This window comes from Pempheris klunzingeri, chromosome 19, assembly GCF_042242105.1.
Source record: "Pempheris klunzingeri isolate RE-2024b chromosome 19, fPemKlu1.hap1, whole genome shotgun sequence".
Taxonomy (NCBI): domain Eukaryota; kingdom Metazoa; phylum Chordata; class Actinopteri; order Acropomatiformes; family Pempheridae; genus Pempheris; species Pempheris klunzingeri.
In genome coordinates, this window is record NC_092030.1 from 9,444,132 (window position 1) to 9,464,541 (window position 20,410).

At 40.0% G+C, this 20,410-nt stretch overlaps 2 protein-coding genes across 4 annotated transcripts; both read left to right on the forward strand.

The window, feature by feature from the left end:
* Positions 1-1,087: 1,087 nt before the first annotated feature.
* Positions 1,088-17,157, forward strand: il6st (interleukin 6 cytokine family signal transduce). 3 transcript variants are annotated; one of them, XM_070850252.1, is made up of 16 exons: positions 1,088-1,251; positions 1,646-1,727; positions 4,293-4,598; positions 4,960-5,107; positions 5,279-5,436; positions 5,644-5,798; positions 8,245-8,407; positions 8,646-8,728; positions 9,315-9,564; positions 9,812-9,982; positions 11,049-11,150; positions 11,446-11,592; positions 11,710-11,850; positions 12,375-12,471; positions 12,790-12,871; positions 13,668-17,157. In XM_070850252.1, the coding sequence occupies exons 2-16, from the start codon at positions 1,658-1,660 to the stop codon at positions 14,289-14,291; spliced, it is 2,697 nt and encodes an 898-aa protein (XP_070706353.1). In that variant the 5' UTR covers positions 1,088-1,251; positions 1,646-1,657; the 3' UTR covers positions 14,292-17,157. The 3 variants fall into 3 exon arrangements, with proteins under 3 accessions (XP_070706353.1, XP_070706354.1, XP_070706355.1); XM_070850253.1 differs by having other exon boundaries at positions 1,650-1,727; XM_070850254.1 differs by lacking the exon at positions 4,293-4,598.
* Positions 17,158-18,546: 1,389 nt separating this feature from the next.
* On the forward strand, positions 18,547-19,635 carry purg (purine-rich element binding protein G). Its single transcript, XM_070850616.1, has one exon. The coding sequence runs from the start codon at positions 18,563-18,565 to the stop codon at positions 19,592-19,594; it is 1,032 nt and encodes a 343-aa protein (XP_070706717.1). The 5' UTR covers positions 18,547-18,562; the 3' UTR covers positions 19,595-19,635.
* The last annotated feature ends 775 nt before the right edge of the window (positions 19,636-20,410 follow it).

The following is a 20,410-nucleotide window of genomic DNA, read 5'->3' on the forward strand; positions in this document are numbered from 1 at the left end:
GACTTCGGTCCATTAATATGCTGTAAGATCGCGTAAGTGTGGCGCAGCATCTCAAAATGTTGCGACACGAGTTTCCTTTAACGGGAAGTGGGTGGTCCTACCACGGAATCTTTCCACTTAGAAATACACAGACCATGCGCGTATTCACATGACATTATGGTAAAAGAACATAACTGATTCCAAAATAAAAGCAACATGCCAGTAAATGTGATAACCTTACATAAAATGCACGTCAATTATGAATGAATGATTGAGAGATTATATACTTGTTTCTACTATATGTAATATATGTTTGTTTGTTTGCTTGGTTGAAGGAAACCTACTGTTGCCACACACTATTTTTACTTCAGACTGATACCAGACCACTCCAGGATGTCCCTCAGACAGTATTAGAACGTTCTGATGCAAAGTTTCAAAATTAAAGCCCTCTCAAATGTCATGTATGTACTGTCTTCCCTCTACCATCAGACTGATATCAAAAGGAATCCTCTTGTTGTCACAACCTAATTTGACTCCAGACTGATAGCAGACCACCTCAGGATGTCCCTCAGAGAGTATTGGGACATTCTGATGCAGAACTTCAAAATAAACAGATAAAATGTGAGAATTTAGAGGGCTTTAATTCTGAAATTTCACATCAAAATCTTCCGATACTGTCAGAGGGACATCCTGAGGTGGTCTGCTATCAGTCTGGGGTGAAATTAGTCTGTGGTAAAAGGAGGTTTCCTTTTAATATCAATCTAAGGTAGAGGGAAGACAATTTGAAAGGTCTTTATTTTTGAAATTCCACATCAGAATGCCCTGATACTGTCTGAGGGACATCCTGGGGTGGTCTGGTATCAGTCTGAAGTGAAATTAGTCTGTGGCAACAGGAGGTTTCCTTCAAGCAAGCAAGCAAGCAAACAAACCAACATAAAGTACATTTATAAATAACTATATAATCTCTCTATCATTCATTCATTCATTGACTATTTTATTATAGTATTTTATGCAAGTTTATCACATTTACTGGAATGTTGCTTTTATTTTGAAATCAGTTCTGTTCTATTGCCGTAAAGTCAGGTGTATAAGTGCAAGGCAAAAAAATATGTGCAGGCTGGCTTGACCGCGGTGAATCTTTGGCACGGACGTAAAACAATGATAGTTAATATTTATTTTGTTTGTTCTGGCGATTGTTAGGTTTTTCGTAAGAAATAAAAATGATATTAATCTAGCAAAAGATTATACAGGACCAAAACGGACGTCCGTAAGGTATGTAATACCCTTCTCCTTTTGGTTGCCTAAACAGAAATGGCGTTAGAGGGGGTGGCGATGTGAGCTGCTAGTGCTAAAGTAACGCAAAATATTTAGTTCGCCGTATAAATGTGTAAAGTAACATTCTTAAACATACACTACCGTTTTCCTTTCGTCGGTTCGTTTTTTAAAACAACTTACGTTTGATAATATCTAGCTAACATCGTAACAATTCTTTAGTTTTAACTTTAAGTATTTTAGCTAAAGCATAAGATGAACAACTAGCTACATAACGGAGCCAGTCTCGACGTTTCTCCATCAGATGTTACTAAGAATCGTTGTAAACCTGTAATGTTTTAGATATGACTGACGCCACCTTCTCCAGGCTAACACTGTTCTTTTTTTCTCCTAGCTAGTCATCATCATGGTGCCTGAGAGAATGCTACGACTATTGGTGTTAGCTTGCCTCGCGTGCCGTCTACCTGTCAGATGTGGTCAGTAACATTACCATTTTACTTTTCAAACCCTGACAGCACTGGGGGGTATTGTTTTTCACTGGACATACAAACACCGAACCATGACTTTACTGTTAACTGTATTGTTGTGTGCATTTTAAATTTCATGTCTGCTGCTGTCCTGGTGAAAGCAATTTCTCAACAATTTTGACATGTCACAGCAGCAAAAACACAGGTGGAACCAAGAACACTATTAAGGGCTGCATTAGATACTTCAATTCGCGATTCCAGGGTGTGGAAAATCAGGGCTACAATCCTGTTGGGTGAAGTTGGCTCAAGCCATCATCGCACATTCTAGTTGCAGCTGACAGTTACGATAAACATTGCCAATTATTTGTTCGTGACAGTCTTGATTTGGTGACAATGGCTTAGCTGGTTAGCTAGCTATTGTTGTCATTAAACATACTGTGAAATTATGTTTACAGTCTGTTAACTGTATGCAGCATTATTCACGTTCTAGCTTGCTACTTTGACGTTAACTTTCTGTCTAATAGCTGTGCCAAAGGGATCTATGAGCTGAGGGACTAGGAATATCTCCTGTTGCCACGTCGTATCTATGATCTGTCCTATTTCCTAGTGTAGTGAACAGTGTTTCCATTGCATTAGAACCTAATGAGATGGCAATGACTGTTCCACGTATTAGTCAAAACTCCCAGGCATTACCAGCGAAAGGGAGTTATGACCTGTGGAAAACATTTTTGGTTGTAAAATGCATTAAAAAAATAAACAGATGGCCGTAATTTTTTTTCTTTCGCAAGTGACCACGGTATGAGAGGGATAATTCCCTTTGAGGTGTCCATAATCAACTGTATGTTGGACAGTTTTCGGCCTCCATGTTGTCCCTTAATTCCTAATAATGGGCACGTCGTCTAGCATGATCCTTTACATACTTTGCAGTTTGTGCACTTTTGGAAATGTTGCCACAGATTCCATCCAGCAGAAGACTTCCAGCAGCAGACTAATATGTATCATAATATACAGCACTGTTCTAATGAACAGACAACACAGCTCAATGCCATTATTATATATATAAAAAAAAAAGACAACAATTTTAAAAACCTGTTTCTGCTTAAGTTATCATTTGTAGCATTTTTAGAATTAAAACAAACATCAAAACCTCTAATACTATCTTTGTGGTCTACAGTATAAGATGACATTGTAATAAAAGCTCACATAATAAACATGCCAGCAGACTAGCTTGCTAGTGGAAGTTCTAGCTCACTTACCCCCATCTGTAACTTGACTAATGCCTTGCCAGTTGTAGTAAATGGTCTGTATTTGTAGAGCACCTTTTTAGTCATTTTGACCACTCAAAGCTTTTACATTACATCCTCATTCACCCAATCACACATCATTCATTCAGGAGGAATCTAAGTTGGAGCAGACTATTCTTTCACACACTGAAGCTATGCTTGGGGTACCTCTGAGCCACAGAGGGCTGACAGTCAGAAAATGTAGTGGTTTTAGTTTTAGTACTAGATCAGATTGGGTCACAGGTATATGCTGCCCTACTCTGTCACCTCACAAAACACTTTTCGCTACAACTCAAGAATTTATATGCTAATTACGACAGAATTCCACACAAATGTCTATATGATAAAATGACAGAAGGGTCCAGCTGCAGCCTTGCAGACCCAAATGCAATACCCCCTCTAAACCATACCCATTTATACATGGCTCTGCAGTGGCTGAGTAGGAGGTAGCAATTCTAAACTCCAACTATTCCTACTATTAAGCAAAGCTATTAAGATAACCTAGTCTACATGTTTGAACAATATGACTTTCATTAAAAATGTCTATATCTGTATATAAACATAGCACAAAAAGTAAGGAAATTTGTGTTTGGTAGATTATTTCTTTGTTGTAGCAATGCTTCTTGGCAATAAATCATATACCGTTGGAAATACCTTTTAAATGGTGCCACATTTGTAAGGAACATGCATTTGTGGGATGAGCAGCAGAGCTGAGTATGTCTGTTGTGCCCATGAAAAATTTGCATACATTTTTGTAACTGTTAAGCCGAATTAACAAGGATGAACTGAGTTGCTACCCTAACTGCTAAAAATATATTGACATATAAATGTTATTTTTGAATATCAAAATTTAGTTTTTAATGCTTTTAGAATGTGAATAATTGAATATCCTGCGCAAACTACACATCATGGAATCATTAAAGTTTCAAACACATGCTTTTTATATAGGCCTCCTACAACTTAAAGACATGATTTTTAGTCTCATTTCTGAATCTTACATTAGCCTATTCACTTTTCTATGTTATTGATGGAAACTGAACAGTGCACAGCCCTTCACTTTGATTGCAATTATTAATTGTCTACCTTTTTACACCACTGATATGAAATTCCTGATCTGCTGAGCCAGCTATATTCCATTTTATCAGAGCATCTTTACAATGGAAAAGATAATATTTTCAAAGATTAAAACTTTTAAAAGACAAACATTTTAACTGCAGATATTGGTTTTTAGTGAAAAATTCCTTGGTTGAGTTTGATTCTGAACATGTTTTCTTGTTTTGTTGGCCTTCAGAAAATTACAGCCATCTGATGATAGTCCCACAGGCTCCAGTGCTAGAGATTGGGACTAACTTCACAGCTACATGCACAATCATCAACACAACTAAAGTTACAGCAGATAACCTCTACTGGAATCTATCATTGAAGACTACTATATCCAAAGAACAGTACACCAAGATCAACAGATCAGCCCTCAGTGTCACGGTCCCCATCATCAGTGAAAAACCTGAATGGCTATTTTGCCTCTGCAAGCATGTGTCACCCTATGTTGTCCTGAACGAAGGCAAATTTGTACATGGGATCTTACTCAATAAAGGCTGTAAGTTTTTTTTTTTTTTTTTGTCAAAACCTATAGCTGTTTCCTAACCATTTGTATTTAAAGTTAATAGGTTTAAAGTTATTACCGAAACTGTCTGCTGTAAGGGTCCACGACAGCTTGCATACCTACTTATTGTTTTATTGTAAGCACACACAGGTTTACACAGGGTTCACAGTGTGCTGTGGATTGTTAAGGAGGATTTCCAATGTGTCTATTTAAAAAAAAAAAAAAAAGGACAGGAAAAACATTTGAAGAGAAATATATTCAACCCTCACCCTTATTTAAGTAGCCTATCAAAGATGTATGTCTGAAAAAAAAAAAAAAGTCAATTATATGCCTGTATTGTTTGCCCCAATGTTAGATCGTCCGGGGAAGCCTGAGAATCTATCCTGTGTGGCAGCTCAAAAGCAAACATATATCTCTCCTATCATCAGCTGTGTGTGGGACACAGTAGGACTTCAAACCACATTTGCCCCCACAAATTACATATTGAATGTTAAAGTCATCCCGTGAGTACACCACTTGATGTTTTTATGTAATAGCCACTTCTATTTGGAAATTTCATCATCAGACATTTTGAAATTTTAGTTTTGGTTCAATCCAGCAAAGTGGAATCAAGTCAGCTGGCTGTTGAAGTAGTTGAAAGAATGTGTTAATGTCAAAGTGTTCTCTTTTCTTAGCGGACTTCAGAGCTATAATGTGTCAACCCCTAATAAGAGTGCTGAAGTGTCTCTGGACACTTTCCCCGCTCATATGATACTGGAGATCTGGGTGGAAGCACATAATAAACTGGGAAAAATAGAGTCTGAGCGTCTGAAAGAAGATGCAGGATGGTTTGGTAAGTAACATTTTGTAGTATTGTGTGAATAAAGTTTACACAACACTAACATCTTTATGTCTGCTTGTTCTTATCTAGTCTAGTCTTAAACATGTATTCACAATAGTGTCTCTGCTGAAATGTGACTCCAGTGTGTTGATGCATTATTTATGATGGATGATTGTCATCCCACCTGTTCTTGATAGATTGTTGTGTCTTTTATTGCAGTGAAAACAAATCCGCCATCAGACGTAAAAGTCTTTTCAGAGAAGAGCTTCCCCACCTCCCTTCTCATAAACTGGACTCATCCTATTGATAAAACATATGTGGGATTAACATATCAAATCCGATTCTGCCGAAATGGATTTCACAGTTGGACTTACGTAAGTATGTTTGTGTATTATTTGACCAGTCACAGTAATTTCTCATAGTGTGCACTGTCATCATTGCTGGAAAAGCAGAGGTGGAACTGATGATGACTGTTCCATTTTAGCAGCAGTTCCATTCAGTTTTGTGAATGAGCCAATATTCACAATAACAGACAGATTTGTCTCATAACTATTAATACTAATATGTGTCAACTTGTGTCTGACAAATGAATGAATGTACAATCATTTGTACAAATGGATATTTAAATGTATGAATCCAAGTGTAACATTTTGCACAAATATCCAAAAATATGTACATATTTTTCCCATGTCCATACGCATTAGTTGCAATAAGCTAACATCTGAGCTGTTGCAATCTGCATTTGTTAATCATGTGACGTGTGCATTTAGTGAAATAGTTTTGAGACCATGTCTTTTTCTCTTGACTTGAGTGACAAATTTCATGGTGATTCAGATTGGTGATTGACACACACGTAACTAATGATTGTGTGTACTTACTGCGGTTTCTTCCTCGGTGATGCCGGCCGATGCTGCCCTCATCATTGATCTTTCAAAAGCATTTGACACTGTTGATCATAAAATCCTGTTCCAAAAACATCAGTCTTTAGGTCTTGATGAAGCTTCACTTACTGGTTCCTCTCATCCCTGACAGAAAGAACTGTTGTTGCTATTGTAGGAGATGGTTCTCAGTCAAGTCCTTTTACCATCAGAAATTGGGTACCACAGGGGTGTATTATTGGTCCATTGCTGTTCACATTATACATACATAACACAATTCTTCCTAACCAATACTTCAATGTCCATTTTTTGCTGATATTTTTTGCCATTTTATTTGCCACAGGCTCCAACCTGCCCCAGGCCCTGACTCTTCTTCAGTTGCACCTGTTAATCACAAACTAGTTTTAAATGCAGAAAAGACTGAGTACATGCTATTCTCCACCTCCACCGGTGTCTGTCTATCCTACCATTAAAACTTAAAAGGGCTTCCATATCACTCATACAGATACTTAAGAATTTGCTTGTTCTCAGGTATCTCTTGTAAAACAGATCTTAATCTCAATGAATTTCAAAATAAAAGGCTAATGCTATTTCTGCCTCTGCCTAGTTAGGGGTTTGACTAATACAGGATTTATCAGAAGGATGCAGCTTAACCCCAAAAAACCTTACTGTATGACTGTGGGCTGTGTATGTGTGACCTTTTGGATGTGCAGAAAAACACAGGACATTAATTAACATTGAATCCTGACCGATCCTGTCTGCATGTCTGTGAATTTAAATAATCAATCATGTTAAGTTGTATGTAAATGTACACAGTGCCTCTCTTAAAGGGAGCTTAGCAGCAATGCTTATTGCTGCTGATTTGGGGAATCGTTGCAGGTATTTAATATTTTCCTCAAAATTATGTCTTGTTTAACCCCCCCTAAACGCATCCGCTATTAATCAGAATGTTAATATCTGTGGCCCAACCAACCTGATCCGTGGATGCTGTGCCCATGGGTATAACTGCATTTCGCACATGACTATTGGTGAGTTAATGTGAAGCAGGAGCTACTCAGGACCCTGCAGGACATTAAGGTACAGCTAAGAAGAAAAAAATCACATTTATAATGCACTGTAGTACACTTAGTTGACACTAAAATATTTAATAACCCTAATTACTTTAAATAATACTGGAATTACATTAAAATGATAGTGGAAAATATTATATTGAGCAGTAGTATTGATTTACATTTATGGTTATCATGGTTTTCATTCAACGATGGTTCTGTCCTTGATGTTGCGATTAATAATCATTCATACCCATTCATTCAAATGCCAATTTACAAGAAGCAAGTTCTACTAGACACACATATGAGACAGTTATGAGACAAATCTCTCAAATGAGAATGCATTCGACAGATATCCATGGTGACTTTATGTCAGCAGCAGGCCATAGTTTTCTTTATATAAAAAATATCTCAACATTTACTAGTTACAATGGTATACAATTTGTCACATAGTCATGTACCCTTCAGGAAGAATTGGAATTGTGCCTTTCTCTAACTCTTCCTCTAGTGCCATCATCAGGTCATAATTTTAATTAGTCCAGGTCTTTGTTCATGACCCAATACCTGCAAAACTAACATGACATTCCCATCAGCCTAAGCTGTACTGATGCTTTTAGAATTTACAGCACTTGGTAAAGTACAGCCTCAATATGAGACCTGTGTAGTCATTCCCACAAGGAAGCACAGGTGTCACCATCAACCATGACTGACATTGGAAGGATCATAACTTAAATGTCAGTGTTTATCTTCATTTGTGTGTCTTTTTTCCTTTAGTCAGGCACATATTTTTGTGTTTTTGTATGTGTGGTTTTCTGGTTAACTGACAATTCTCCCATCTTTTGTAATTATTAGTTGGCAATATCAATGAAAGAGATCTGTGAAATATCCTTTAGGTACCACATGTGGACACTGCCAAGGACATACAGTCCTTCAGACTACAGAATCTTCAACCAGACACAGTTTATGTCACTCAAGTGCGTTGCAAAAATGCTAGAGAGGATCACGGTTACTGGAGCGACTGGAGTACCAACGCCACCAAGAGAACACCACAGAGCCGTGAGTTTTATGCCTGCCAATTCAGACTACTTTCACTAAGGGAAAAAATAGAAAGCGCCACATTTGGCTTGACTTCTACTGTGTGTGTGCAGAACTGAAAAAACAACTTACAGTGATGAAAAGACTTGCTGAACCTGCCCACTCTAATGTTGAGTTATAGATTTGTAAGATATGTCATGAATTACCTTTGGTTAATTTGATAAAGTAAAAGATTTGTTTTTCTTTTTCATTTGCATAGGACCAACAAGTAAACCAGATCTATGGAAAATAATTTCTATGAGTGACCACATACATGAACGGCAAGTGCAGTTTATTTCTAAGGTAAATTCCCACACCACATTCAGTTTAACATAAAAAAAACTATAACGCTTCATAATACTAATATTATAGTTTGAATTGAAGAATCAAACAGTGTTTGGAATATATTGTTTTATCTAACTACTACTTGTAAAAAGATTTGTATTCAGTCATATCACAGTCTAAGAATTCACTAAAGTAGAAGATGTTTGATCACATGGTTGCTACGCATGGACAATACATACCATAGTTTTGAGAATAGTATACAAAATGTGGATTGTGTGAAAAAACATTCATCATTTGGACCATGGCAGCACTGTGGATTTATCATGTTTACACTTTGGGACACTGTCCACTGAAAGAGTTGAGAAGTAGTGAGTCTACAACTAACTTGTGTTTCAGCAGACAAATAATGAGCTAGTTTATTCATGTGTCTTCAACTTCTGCTATGCATTTATTCTGTCACAGTTGTGTGTGCACTTTCTCTTTTCTCTTGCTCCATGTAAGAATTTTACAGTAAGATTGTGGTAATGTAATGTTAGTTGGTAATGTTATCCTTCCGGAGTTGATGTTGAAAGATAACATACACTGTGTAACTTTGCCCTGCTAGGATCCTGTGTTTTCCAATGGGATGATAATAAGATATGACATAAAGATTCAAGATCCAAACGATAAAGTCAAGAATGGAAGTTGGGAGAGCATCCCAGTCAACAGGTCAGAGGCAGACAGCGGTTCTAGCCAGCGGAAGATCGCTGTCCTCAAGCTGGCTAACAACAAATCTGTCAAAGTTTATGTCACCGCCATCAATTCTGTCGGGAAATCTCCAGAGGCATTTTTAGTCATCCCTGAAAAGGGACATGGTAAGTGTTCATGGTGACTCTATCTTTCATCCTAGCTAATGTAAGGACCCTCCAGTTTTTTTGTTTTTTTCTAAATGTTTAAACCATCACACTTACATCATGCATGTCATCTTTGACCTATTTAAATGAGATCTTCAGTCGTAATCTCCTTGGGTAAGAAATGACAAAAAAAGGAAAAAACCAATGAGGGTACTTGTCAATAATACGATATGAAGTGTATTTTAATTTGACTGTGTGTATGCTACAGAGCACGCCCCAGTGGAAGAGCTGAAGGTGCAATCTCGTGGGGGCCAGCTGTGGCTGCAATGGAAACCACTCAACAGTACCATTGTATCAGAGTATGTGGTGGAGTGGGTTAGTCGCTATGGGACAGACTGGCAGAGGGAAAACAGAAGCACCAGACACACTGCCATTAAAGGTAATGTCTTTCTTCTAAAGAATCAGGAAGAAAAGTACCAGAGTAGTTTCATATGCTATTAAAGGGATAGTTTACCCCAAATGGTAAATGGTCTGTGTTTGTATTTACAAATCTGTTAATAAACCAGTCACCCCCTTTAGGTTTGCAAAGTGACTGTGAATAGTTGTGTAGTTTTAATCATCACAGGTAGCAGACTGTAGTTTGCTTAGATGTACATAGTTAAAATAGATTCTAAGTAGAAACTTCTCATACAATTTGTTAATCCTGATCAATGCATACTCATAATATTTTCCAAAACTCCAAAATATGGCTGAGTAGCACTTTTTGTGGGGATACCATGTATATACTTGCACTGTAAAAAGCAGGGTAATTTAACCACTTAGTAATAACTGGCTTTGAACTTAAGTTTTTTATAGAGGAACTAAATGTTTGAGTGATGTGCCACTGGTGTCAAAAAACACCAGTCACCAAGCAAAGCATGAGCTAGGACAGGCTAGATCTTTCTAGAGGTGGGAACATTCATTACCTGTGAAATTGGACGATCTGATCTAATTGCAAACATGTACATTCTACCAGTCATTGTTACAAGTCTTCTAATCAGACAACAGATAAAAATGAATATATCTAATAAAAACATCACAAAAACCAAGAAATGAATAAGCAACAACACAGATAAGAAACACAGATACTGAGTGATCCCACACAGTCAATGCTGTGCTAAACTACTGCTTAGAGGACCACAACACTATGTATGCAAGTTTTTTCTCCTTAACCAAAATCATGTAAACTTTGTTTTGCTGTGCATTTTTGAAAGCTAGCTATAAGGCCGCTGTATTTTGATGCCTTTGTGTTTGTTTTTGGGTTATACATCCTGAGAGCAGCAGCTCTCCAAGAGAGAGCAAAGTATAAACTTTCTACAAGTCCATACTTAAAAGCTCGATGTGGGCGGGGTACCCCTTCACTGATACTCCACTTAACTCTAAATACATAGTTTTAGATTAAGGATACACAGGCTTTACTCTAAACTAAAACTTAATTGAACTCTTGGTCTCATTGTCAAATCTAGGCAAGCTTAAGGGGTTTGTTTGCTACCGTGTATCTGTGTATCCAGTATACTCTGGGTGGATCGGAAAGCCTGCCAGTACAGAAGCCTATCTGGAGCAAGGAGGTAAGATAATGTACTTATCGGTGACTCAGCATAAGAAGTAAACAATTGTATATTGAAGTATAATAAATATTAAAAGCTGGTCAAAATTCAGTTATAAAAATTAGATGCCTGAAACAAGAACCTTATTTATACAAGAATTGTTGTGATACAATAATCATAATTCAATGGTATGCCACAACCGTATGAAATTAAGTTTTGTTATAATTACCACAAGTCATCAGTATAAAGTCAGTCTATTTGTATTCAGTTGTACAGCACACTTATATGATCCATGATGTTGCTGTTGTGTTTGCAGCTCCGAAAGAAGGCCCTGCCGTTAGACTGAATGGTAAACCAGGACGTAACGAGGCAGAGCTGGTGTGGAAGGAGATTCCCCAAAACAGCCGACAAGGTTTCATCACAAACTACACCATATTCTATACGAGTGGGACTGAATTACATGGTATGTACATATTTTATCTAGAATAGGCTTGAGTTTTTGCATTTACAGCTTTCTGTTTACTTGTAGACTGCAAGAATGTCAGTCATACTCCCTGATTTCTGTTTTGCTAATTTTCAGGCATAACAGTGCCAGCCAACACCACCTCATACACTCTGAAATCATTGTCAGGCAACACCAAGTATGACACTTGGATCAGGGCTTCAACCATTCAAGGCTCAGCCCTCGGCTTTAATCACTCATTCACCACTCTGAAATATGGTGAGTGTAACAGTTCCATTGTGATAAACTGCTGAATTTCCACTGTTTCATATTAGATTATGAAAGAAACATAATAAAACACACACAAAGCCAAAGTTCAGTTTTGACAAGCGTACTGATACTGCTTATTGATACCTACAACATTGCCTTTTTGGCAAAATAAAATGAAAAAAAACATGAGATAAAAAAATTCACAATAAATCACAATGAGAGAGAAAGAAATTTTTCGTAGTAATATTTTTCAGAGGTCCATGTGAAAAACAGTTGTAGTAGATTGGGTTCAGCTTGTTGGTATTTGTGTTAACCGGATGTGTCAAAGTGAGGAATGTAGAGGAACTGTTGAGGTGATATGACAGTATTGTTAGCACAGTATATCTATATTTTGGCAAGCTCAGTAAATTTCCTCCAGTGTGTTTGCTGAAATGATAGTGATTTCAAGGTTTTATTTTCACTTAGTACCTAGCTTGTGTTGTTGATTTTTTGGTAGAATGTTATCTTCTCTAAATATCCTCCATTTCCTCCAGCACCCGGAGAGATTGAGGGCATCGTGGTAGGAGTGAGCCTTGGCTTCTTGTTCGCTGTTCTTATGACCATGCTGCTCTGTATCTACAAAAAAGATGTGTAAGTTACACTTAAACACCTAAACATGTTGTTGCTCTTGGAGCATTATCAGTGTGAGAGACGTGAGGTAACTATGTGTACAATTCAATGCACCTCGTCCCTCTCTATGACATCAGTTCCATTCGCAACGGCTGTAAACACTCAGCCTTCAGACATGGCTGTATGAACCATTTCATTTTGAGTATACCCTGCCCTTAAGCCACACAACAGTCCACAGTGTGACTATGGACAGGTAAATGGTTAAACCGAACAAACTGTAAACACAACTTTCTAAGCTGATATACAGTATAATGATATATAGTGTTTCCTCTCTTACAGGATCAAGGAGAATTTTTGGCCTCAGATTCCAAACCCTGGAGAGAGCTCCATTGGAAGCTGGTCTCCTGATTATCCTTTGAAAGTAAGGACTTCTTTTGCACTGACACACATATGGGTGACAAACATGTGGGTGACAGTATTTAATACACTAGACTAAACCAATATAATAACAGTATAACCAGTGTCATGCATAAACCAGATTTCTCAAGTTGGGGTGACGACCCCACCCACTTTGAGGTGGTACACAACTGTAATGGAAAACGAGTTGAGTCGAGTAGAGGCGAGTCGAGGCGAGTAGAGCTAAAACTGTGTAATGGAAAAGCGCCAATAGCTACTCAGTAGATCAGCTGCAGAGTATTTCTTTGATAACTTTGTCCATTCAGGTCCAGCTTCACAAGCTTGCAGTAGTTGCAATCTGACTCCTACTGGACAGGGTTAAAACTCTTAACACACCTCTGAGAGGATGCATCATATAATGCATTCCATCACTTTAAAGCTTCGGATAAAATCTAAACCATTGTTATGGAGCAGCTGTGGCTCAGAGGTAGTGTGGGTTGTCCACCACTATCGGTGGTCCATCTCCAGTCCACCTTTCTAAGCCCTTGGGCAAGAAACTGAACCCCAATTTCCTCCTGAAGCACAGTGAATGTGTGTGAATGAACTGTCGTCTCCGCTCCAGTGCATCCATTTGTCTTGATAAATACACTACTTTTGTTGTGGGTGGATTGAAATAGAAAGAACATTACCCAAAAGATTGTGTCAAATGTTGGCATTAAAACAGACAGTGTTCAGTATTCACTGAATACTCTGTAGTTTCCCGGTTAATTTGTTTTGAGATTATATTGAGACATTTCTCTTCAACTTGTCCTCCTCTATAGGCGGAGACACCAAAGGAGAACTGTCTGTCTGGAGTCAGTGTGCTTGATGTAGATGTGTGTGACGGAAAGTGTGTGTTTGATGAGGACAAGGCATGTATGCCTCTGAAGAAAGACAAGTATCTGTCTGAGGAGCACAGCAGTGGCATCGGTGGCTCATCCTGCATGTCCTCACCTCGCCAGAGTGTGTCTGATAGCGATGAAGGCGGCGACATGGCTGACACCACAGCCAGCACTGTTCAGTACTCCTCGGTGGTGGCCCCCAATGGTTACAAGGGTCAGACCCCGTGCTCCCAAACCCAGCAGGCCATTTTTTCACGGTCTGAGTCCACACAACCATTGCTGGACTCTGAGGAGAACCCAGACATGTTGCTGCAGGAGGGCAGCAGACATTCCCAGCGTTTACCCCAACAGCCCTGCTTCACATACATTCCAGGGAACAAAGATAGCTCCAACCCTGCTGACTTCAACACGCTGGAGGTGGAGCGGCAGGAGATGCTGGAGCCTCTGGACTTTTGTCCCCTGGAAGATGAGATGACATCTGCAGATGGCCAATCAGCTGACTGGCTGCCAGCAACGCCAGCATCCAGCTACATGCCGCAGCTAGGTGGCTACAGGCCACAGTAAGAACAGAGACCAGCCTAGATTTGTCATCTATGTGTGGGTTTCTGTGGCTTTGTTAATGTCAAATGTTAAGTTTTTGAAAAGACTGTACTGTATTTTGCAGGTAACTCTGTAAAGTGCAATGTGACTTGGAGCTGGTAGCGTAGTTTGCTAGCTTTGCACTCACATGGTAAAAAATACGCAACCCATATCTGTATAGTAAAATAACAGAAAAAACATACTTAACACATGTATATAGGCACTTGTAGGTACACAGTAATTGTCACATGTTGCATTTTAGAATGGCTCCTGAAAGTTGTAAGCCTCACACATTTGAATCACTGTTTCAGGAGTGATGGGCAGTACAGCAGGCTGCTTCAGGATCAAGCAATTTTTGATTTCTGCTTGTTTGTGATGGAGCAGTCTCCTGCTGCAGCGTCCTCATGTGGAAAGCTTATACATCTGCAGGAATTTGTTCCCCCGGTATTACCGGGATTTAACTTGCATAGCGTTTGATTTCAGATTAAGTATATACACTGCACATGAATGTAATTAAGTCACAGAAGTTCAGACTGACATGTACATGATACCAGTGCATGTTCAATTAAAAGCATTTAACTGCCACTGCCTTTTGAAATTTTGAAAAAACTTGGTGATGTACAGTTTCGGGGAACACAGCACTACTTTATTTGTGGATGTGAGTCTGTGGCAGAGCAAGCATTACCTCTTCATTACTCTCCTCTGTGGGGCCTATCAGACAGAGACCTGTTGCTAGAAATGAGTTGCCAGCAAAATTATTTTTTTCCTGTGTTACAGAGCACCTGGCATGTGCTTCTCTATTGTCATGGGTGTTGTATTTTTCTAGCAGTTTTTAGAAGCGTATAAAAGTTAAAATATCCTCAACTTTTCAAATGCAAGGTGTGGAGTTGCACTAGTCGTCAATGTCACACTTGGCACCCAGACAGCCAATCAAATTAAAGAAGAGGTGGGCTTTACTACTTTACCACTTCCTTCCTGTTTTGATGCAGAGAAATGTGGTAAGATAAGTGGGACAGTGACAAATACTGATATTAGCTGTCTTTAACCACGGTGAACTATAAGCTCTTGTTAGCAAGACAGCTCTCACCACCATACTGTTTCCCTTTTTTCACGGTCTCCTAAGGCCAAAATCTCTCTTTCTTTTTATAGGCTTTTCCCCCTCCTCATTCAGTAGCACAGCAACAGAAAGGGCTCAAAGTCTTCTTGAATACCTTTTCACATTTGATGACTTGGTGGCATGGTTGTACATGCAGTCTCATTCCACAGGCACACAAGCTGTGTTGCCTGATGTGCTTTGCGTTTTTGAAGCAGTCGCGTTTTTAGAGATGTGTGTCTGTTTCATTGGCCCTTACAATGTTCAAATACAACATTGGATGTACTGTAATCAAACAGTAGTGTTCCTGTGCTCTAATGCTCTGAAATCCTTACATTTGTGACTGAAATCCAGCTTTGAGTCACTTTTAGGAAGCGTGCTGACAATGTGATCAATCACTTACTGCGGTCACTGTGATCTGGGTCATATGTGATCTCCGCAGCAGTACGTTTTCTGAAAGGATAAGGATTTTTAAACCTGGGCCCTATTTTATTTATTTATTTATTTTTTTTACACATTTTGGGTTTGAAATTACTGGTAGGTACAAAAACTTTTGGAATTAGTCCAGTAGATCGCCTCCACTGGTAGCCGAGAACAAATGGACTATAATGGCTACAATGTGATCTTTTGGGGCAATTACACCCGATCAGAGCATATCCACAGAGAGTGCTTGTTCAACAGGCTGAGATTGTCATTTGAAGTGCCTGACAAGTTTGAAGGGAGCAGGTATGAAAGTACCAAAGTTATCTGTCGAATGCTGTAAACTGTTTTGAGGACTGATGAGTTTGAGGAGTTCTTTTGTACAAAAGCATTTTAGGGAAGGGAAAAATCTGCTTGCCTGCAAAGCTTTTGAGTATGACACATCCATAGGCTGAATATTACAAGGAAATTTGCTGACTGAATGAAGTGTTGTTAACACTAAATAAGCATTCAGTGTGAGCTGTTGAAGAGGTCATGCATTTAATTTCCACTCCATCCTGATGCCTCATGTCTCTTTAATGGCTGTTGCTAATTTGCTATCTTCCCCGGAGCCTTTCTGTGCTTTTCTCATCTCTCTGGTTCCTGTGGATCCTGGTCCTGGTTCTCCTGCTGTGGTTCTCAGGTTCCTCTGGATCCTGGTCCTGGTTCTCCTGCTGTGGTTCTCAGGTTCCTCTGGATCCTGGTCCTGGTTCTCCTGCTGTGGTTCTCAGGTTCCTGTGGGTCCTGGTCCTGGTTCTCCTGCTGTGGTTCTCTGGCTTCATGAATCCCTGCTGAGGATCGTCGTCCGCCAACACTTTTTGCTAATATTAGTTGTGTTATTATTATTCATATATTATGAATTAACTATTGTCACGTCATGCTTTTCACTGTTACCATATTGTCAATTATTAGTCACATTCCTATTGTCAGTACTATAGTTGCTGTTATTATTTTGTTTGTTGTTCACCCCCACCCCCCCTCTTTCTGTCCAACCTCCACGCAACACCGATCCCAACAGAAAGCCATCCACCTCTGAGCCAAGTTTTTTCTGTTGCTGTGTCCTAATATAATATCTGATGCTGCTCATGTGGGGATTCTTGAATCCTTAATGTTGAATTCCTGAATCGTTGGGTCTCTCTCTTCATTAAAGAGTTTGGTCTGAGCTGCTCTTTATGTAAAGCGTCTTGAGGTAAAGCTGTTATGAATTGGTGCTATATAAATAAAGATTGATTGATTGATAGTAACCTGCTGACAAGGGTTAAGGGTTTCAATCTTTCATTCTAATATATGAAATCTGAACTAATGTGTTAATGACAGCTGGCATTATTGTGGTATAGAAACTGGATTTGGGAGAAGGTAGCTTATCTAGTTAAGAATAAATAGAGGTACATTAGTTAGTTTGACTTGTGAGTAGTACAATTTACTAGAAAGGTACAAGAAGTATGAATGAAAAAACAATAAATTGCATATTTGAGGCTGCACTTAAAACCACCTTTGTTTAGTATAAATCATTCTAGTAGTATTAGTAGTTCAGTTGCTGCTTTTTGCAGAGCTCAGCAATAGGTACGTTTTTTTCTAAATGAATTATTTGGCTTTAATAGTAGAGGACACTTGTTACCTCAATGTCCATCATCCCTAAAACAGACAACACTAGTAGACTCAACAACTCTGACTGACGTGAGACTGCTTATGAGAACCAAAGAAGTAATAGACTGTTCTTTACACTGACCACTGACAAATTGGTTAAGTAGGGGCCCCTATTGTCCACTCGTTTGATGTCTTTTAATATAAATCAATTTAGAATTACACACCTTCAAGATTTTGACACAATTCACCACTACAAGACCGTCTCCGTGAATCAAATTGTTCACAAATGAGCCTCTGGACAGTAAGCCTCTTCACTGAGTGATAAACAACGGTAGGATCCCAGCACTGGTTTCAGTGTGAGCTGTTGCCTGTGCCAATATCATTCCAAAATATGAGGTCGATGTTTGAATGTTGATTGGGGTTCATACTTGTATAGTCTTTTAAATAAATGAAATGTAATACTATGTCATAGTAATGATTAATTACTGCACAACTGTTGGCTTAGTGGTTTATACTTACTGCTATTGCAATATTAGTAATTATGGCTCAAGACAATAGCTCATTTAGTAACGGTGTTATGATAAGCAGGTACTTTGGGTTTTGTTAGAGATCAGAATTTGATCTACATGGTCAAAATAAATTAAGAGTTTTTATCTGCTCTTTCTTCACTAACTGGATGTGAGAGCTTCGTACATCATGTGTGAGGACCACAGCCTCCACACTGGCTGTTGTAAATCGTGTCTCTTTAACTGAGGTATTCTCAGGACGGGGAGGGGGTGGATGGGTTCATCGGGTTCATATAGTATTGGACGCCTCCTCCCATTTCAGGTTGGCTGCTTCCCTGGATCCCTCGGTTAAAGGGTTAGCTGTGAGGCACATAGATGATGGAAACGGTGGAAGTTTGCAGTGGAAATGGATAAATAGTCGATCTTGACCTTTATTCGGGACACAGACGTCTATCAGCTGATGACTCCAAACTAGCTGCCATTTTTAGGTCATTCAAGGCATCTCGGTTACTAGTTTGTAGCTGCAGCTGGTTGGATGAAGAATCCTGCCTTATCCGCCTGTTAGTGGCCCCCTGGGATGGATGAATCTGCTTGCTAGTGGAATATAAATCATGATGGCTGATGGATGTTGCAGAGGGATGGAAAGAGGCAAGGGTAAGATTGCATCAGATTCTTTACCGAGATCCGCATATCCTCAACAATATGTCCAGACCGGATCCCAGCAGCAGGGCAGCGACATCCAGGAGTTAGCCTCCAAGCGCGTCGACATTCAGAAGAAACGCTTTTACCTGGACGTGAAGCAGAGTGTCCGCGGGCGCTTCCTGAAGATCGCCGAGGTGTGGATCGGAAGAGGACGGCACGACAACATCAGGAAGAGCAAGCTGACACTGTCGATGTCGATGGCCCCCACTCTCCGCTACTGCCTGGGAGACTTCATAGATTATTACGCCCGGATCGGACTGCGGGGGGGGTTGGCGGCGCCTTCGCAGCTCGAGGAGCACAGCAACAACGGCCAGGGCCGCGGGCACGACTCCCGCAGAAGAGCGCAGGAGCAGCACACGGCGCTGTCTCCCACCGGCTCTGCGGTGTCCGACGACCATGCCCACCGCGTCCTCAAGAGCGACTTTATCGAGAGAGACAATAGGAAGTACTTTCTGGATCTGAAAGAGAACCAGAGAGGCAGGTTCCTCCGCATCCGGCAGACTGTCAGCAAAGGACACGGCACAATGGGCTACTACGGCCAGGGCATCGAGCAGACCATCGTGCTGCCCGCGCAGGGGCTCATCGAGTTCAGAGACGCGCTGTCGCAGCTCATCGAAGACTACGGAGACGAAGATAGTGACGAACGCGTCCGAGCCGGATTCAGGAACCACGACGATAACCCCGAACTTCCAGAGGCTGCGTCCTTCCGGGTGGACAACAAGAGGTTTTACTTTGACGTCGGATCCAACCGGTATGGTATCTTTTTAAAAATTAGCGAAGTGCGGCAGCCGTACAGAAACACCATCACGGTACCTCTGAAAGCCTGGGCCAGGTTCGGAGAGAATTTTATCAGATATGAGGAGGAGATGCGGCGGATCTTCTCGTGTCACAAAGAGAAGAGGACAGACGGTCGGCAGGACAGTGAGGAGCAGGAGGATTGACTTCTGCAGTAGGCTGATTGCATGTATTCTAGGGCTAACCCCTAAATACCCCCCATGGTGTACTGTGTCCCCACTATACTACAGAGTACCAGTTCAGCTGCTACACTACTAATCGGAACCTGTTAACCAGTTGTTCATTCACAGCCCAATGTAAAAAAAATCTTCCAACTCTCTCATTTCTCAGTGCACTTTTATTGCACGTTCATCGCTCAGCCAGGGCTGAGGCATACCCAAGGCTGAGGCATACCCAAGGCATATTTGTGAAACGTTTTATGATGGGCAGACAAATTGTCAACCACAACTACTCACTGAAAGCAAAAACTTAATATATGTTCAGTTCAGTTTTTATGAAAAGTCCATTATAAGATAGTTCTACAAGAAATTATGACACTTAACTTTATATGTAAATTACCGCACACACTTGTTTGGGGGGTTCAGTTAGGAGTTAACTGTAAGTGCAACACATACAGGCTGCATCACCTGACACCTGCAGACATACTGCAGAGAGACAAAAGGCAGTCAAGGAACAGTAACCGGGATGTACGGAACAAATGTGATAATGATAAATGATAATAAGAAAATATTATTAACACTGCAGTGCGCGCACACACAAACACACGCACACATATGTCAGATGTTACCACATCTGTTAGGCTTTTACATCAACAACAACTCCATAGCAAAAATGAATAGTGCTGTCCAACTAGTGCAAATCCAATATGTGCAAATGACCAAAGCAGGCTGAGTGCCTGCAGTGTGTCAGATGTAGCAATGTGCTGATTGGCCATTTGCTTTGGTGGCATGGAGATGAGGGGG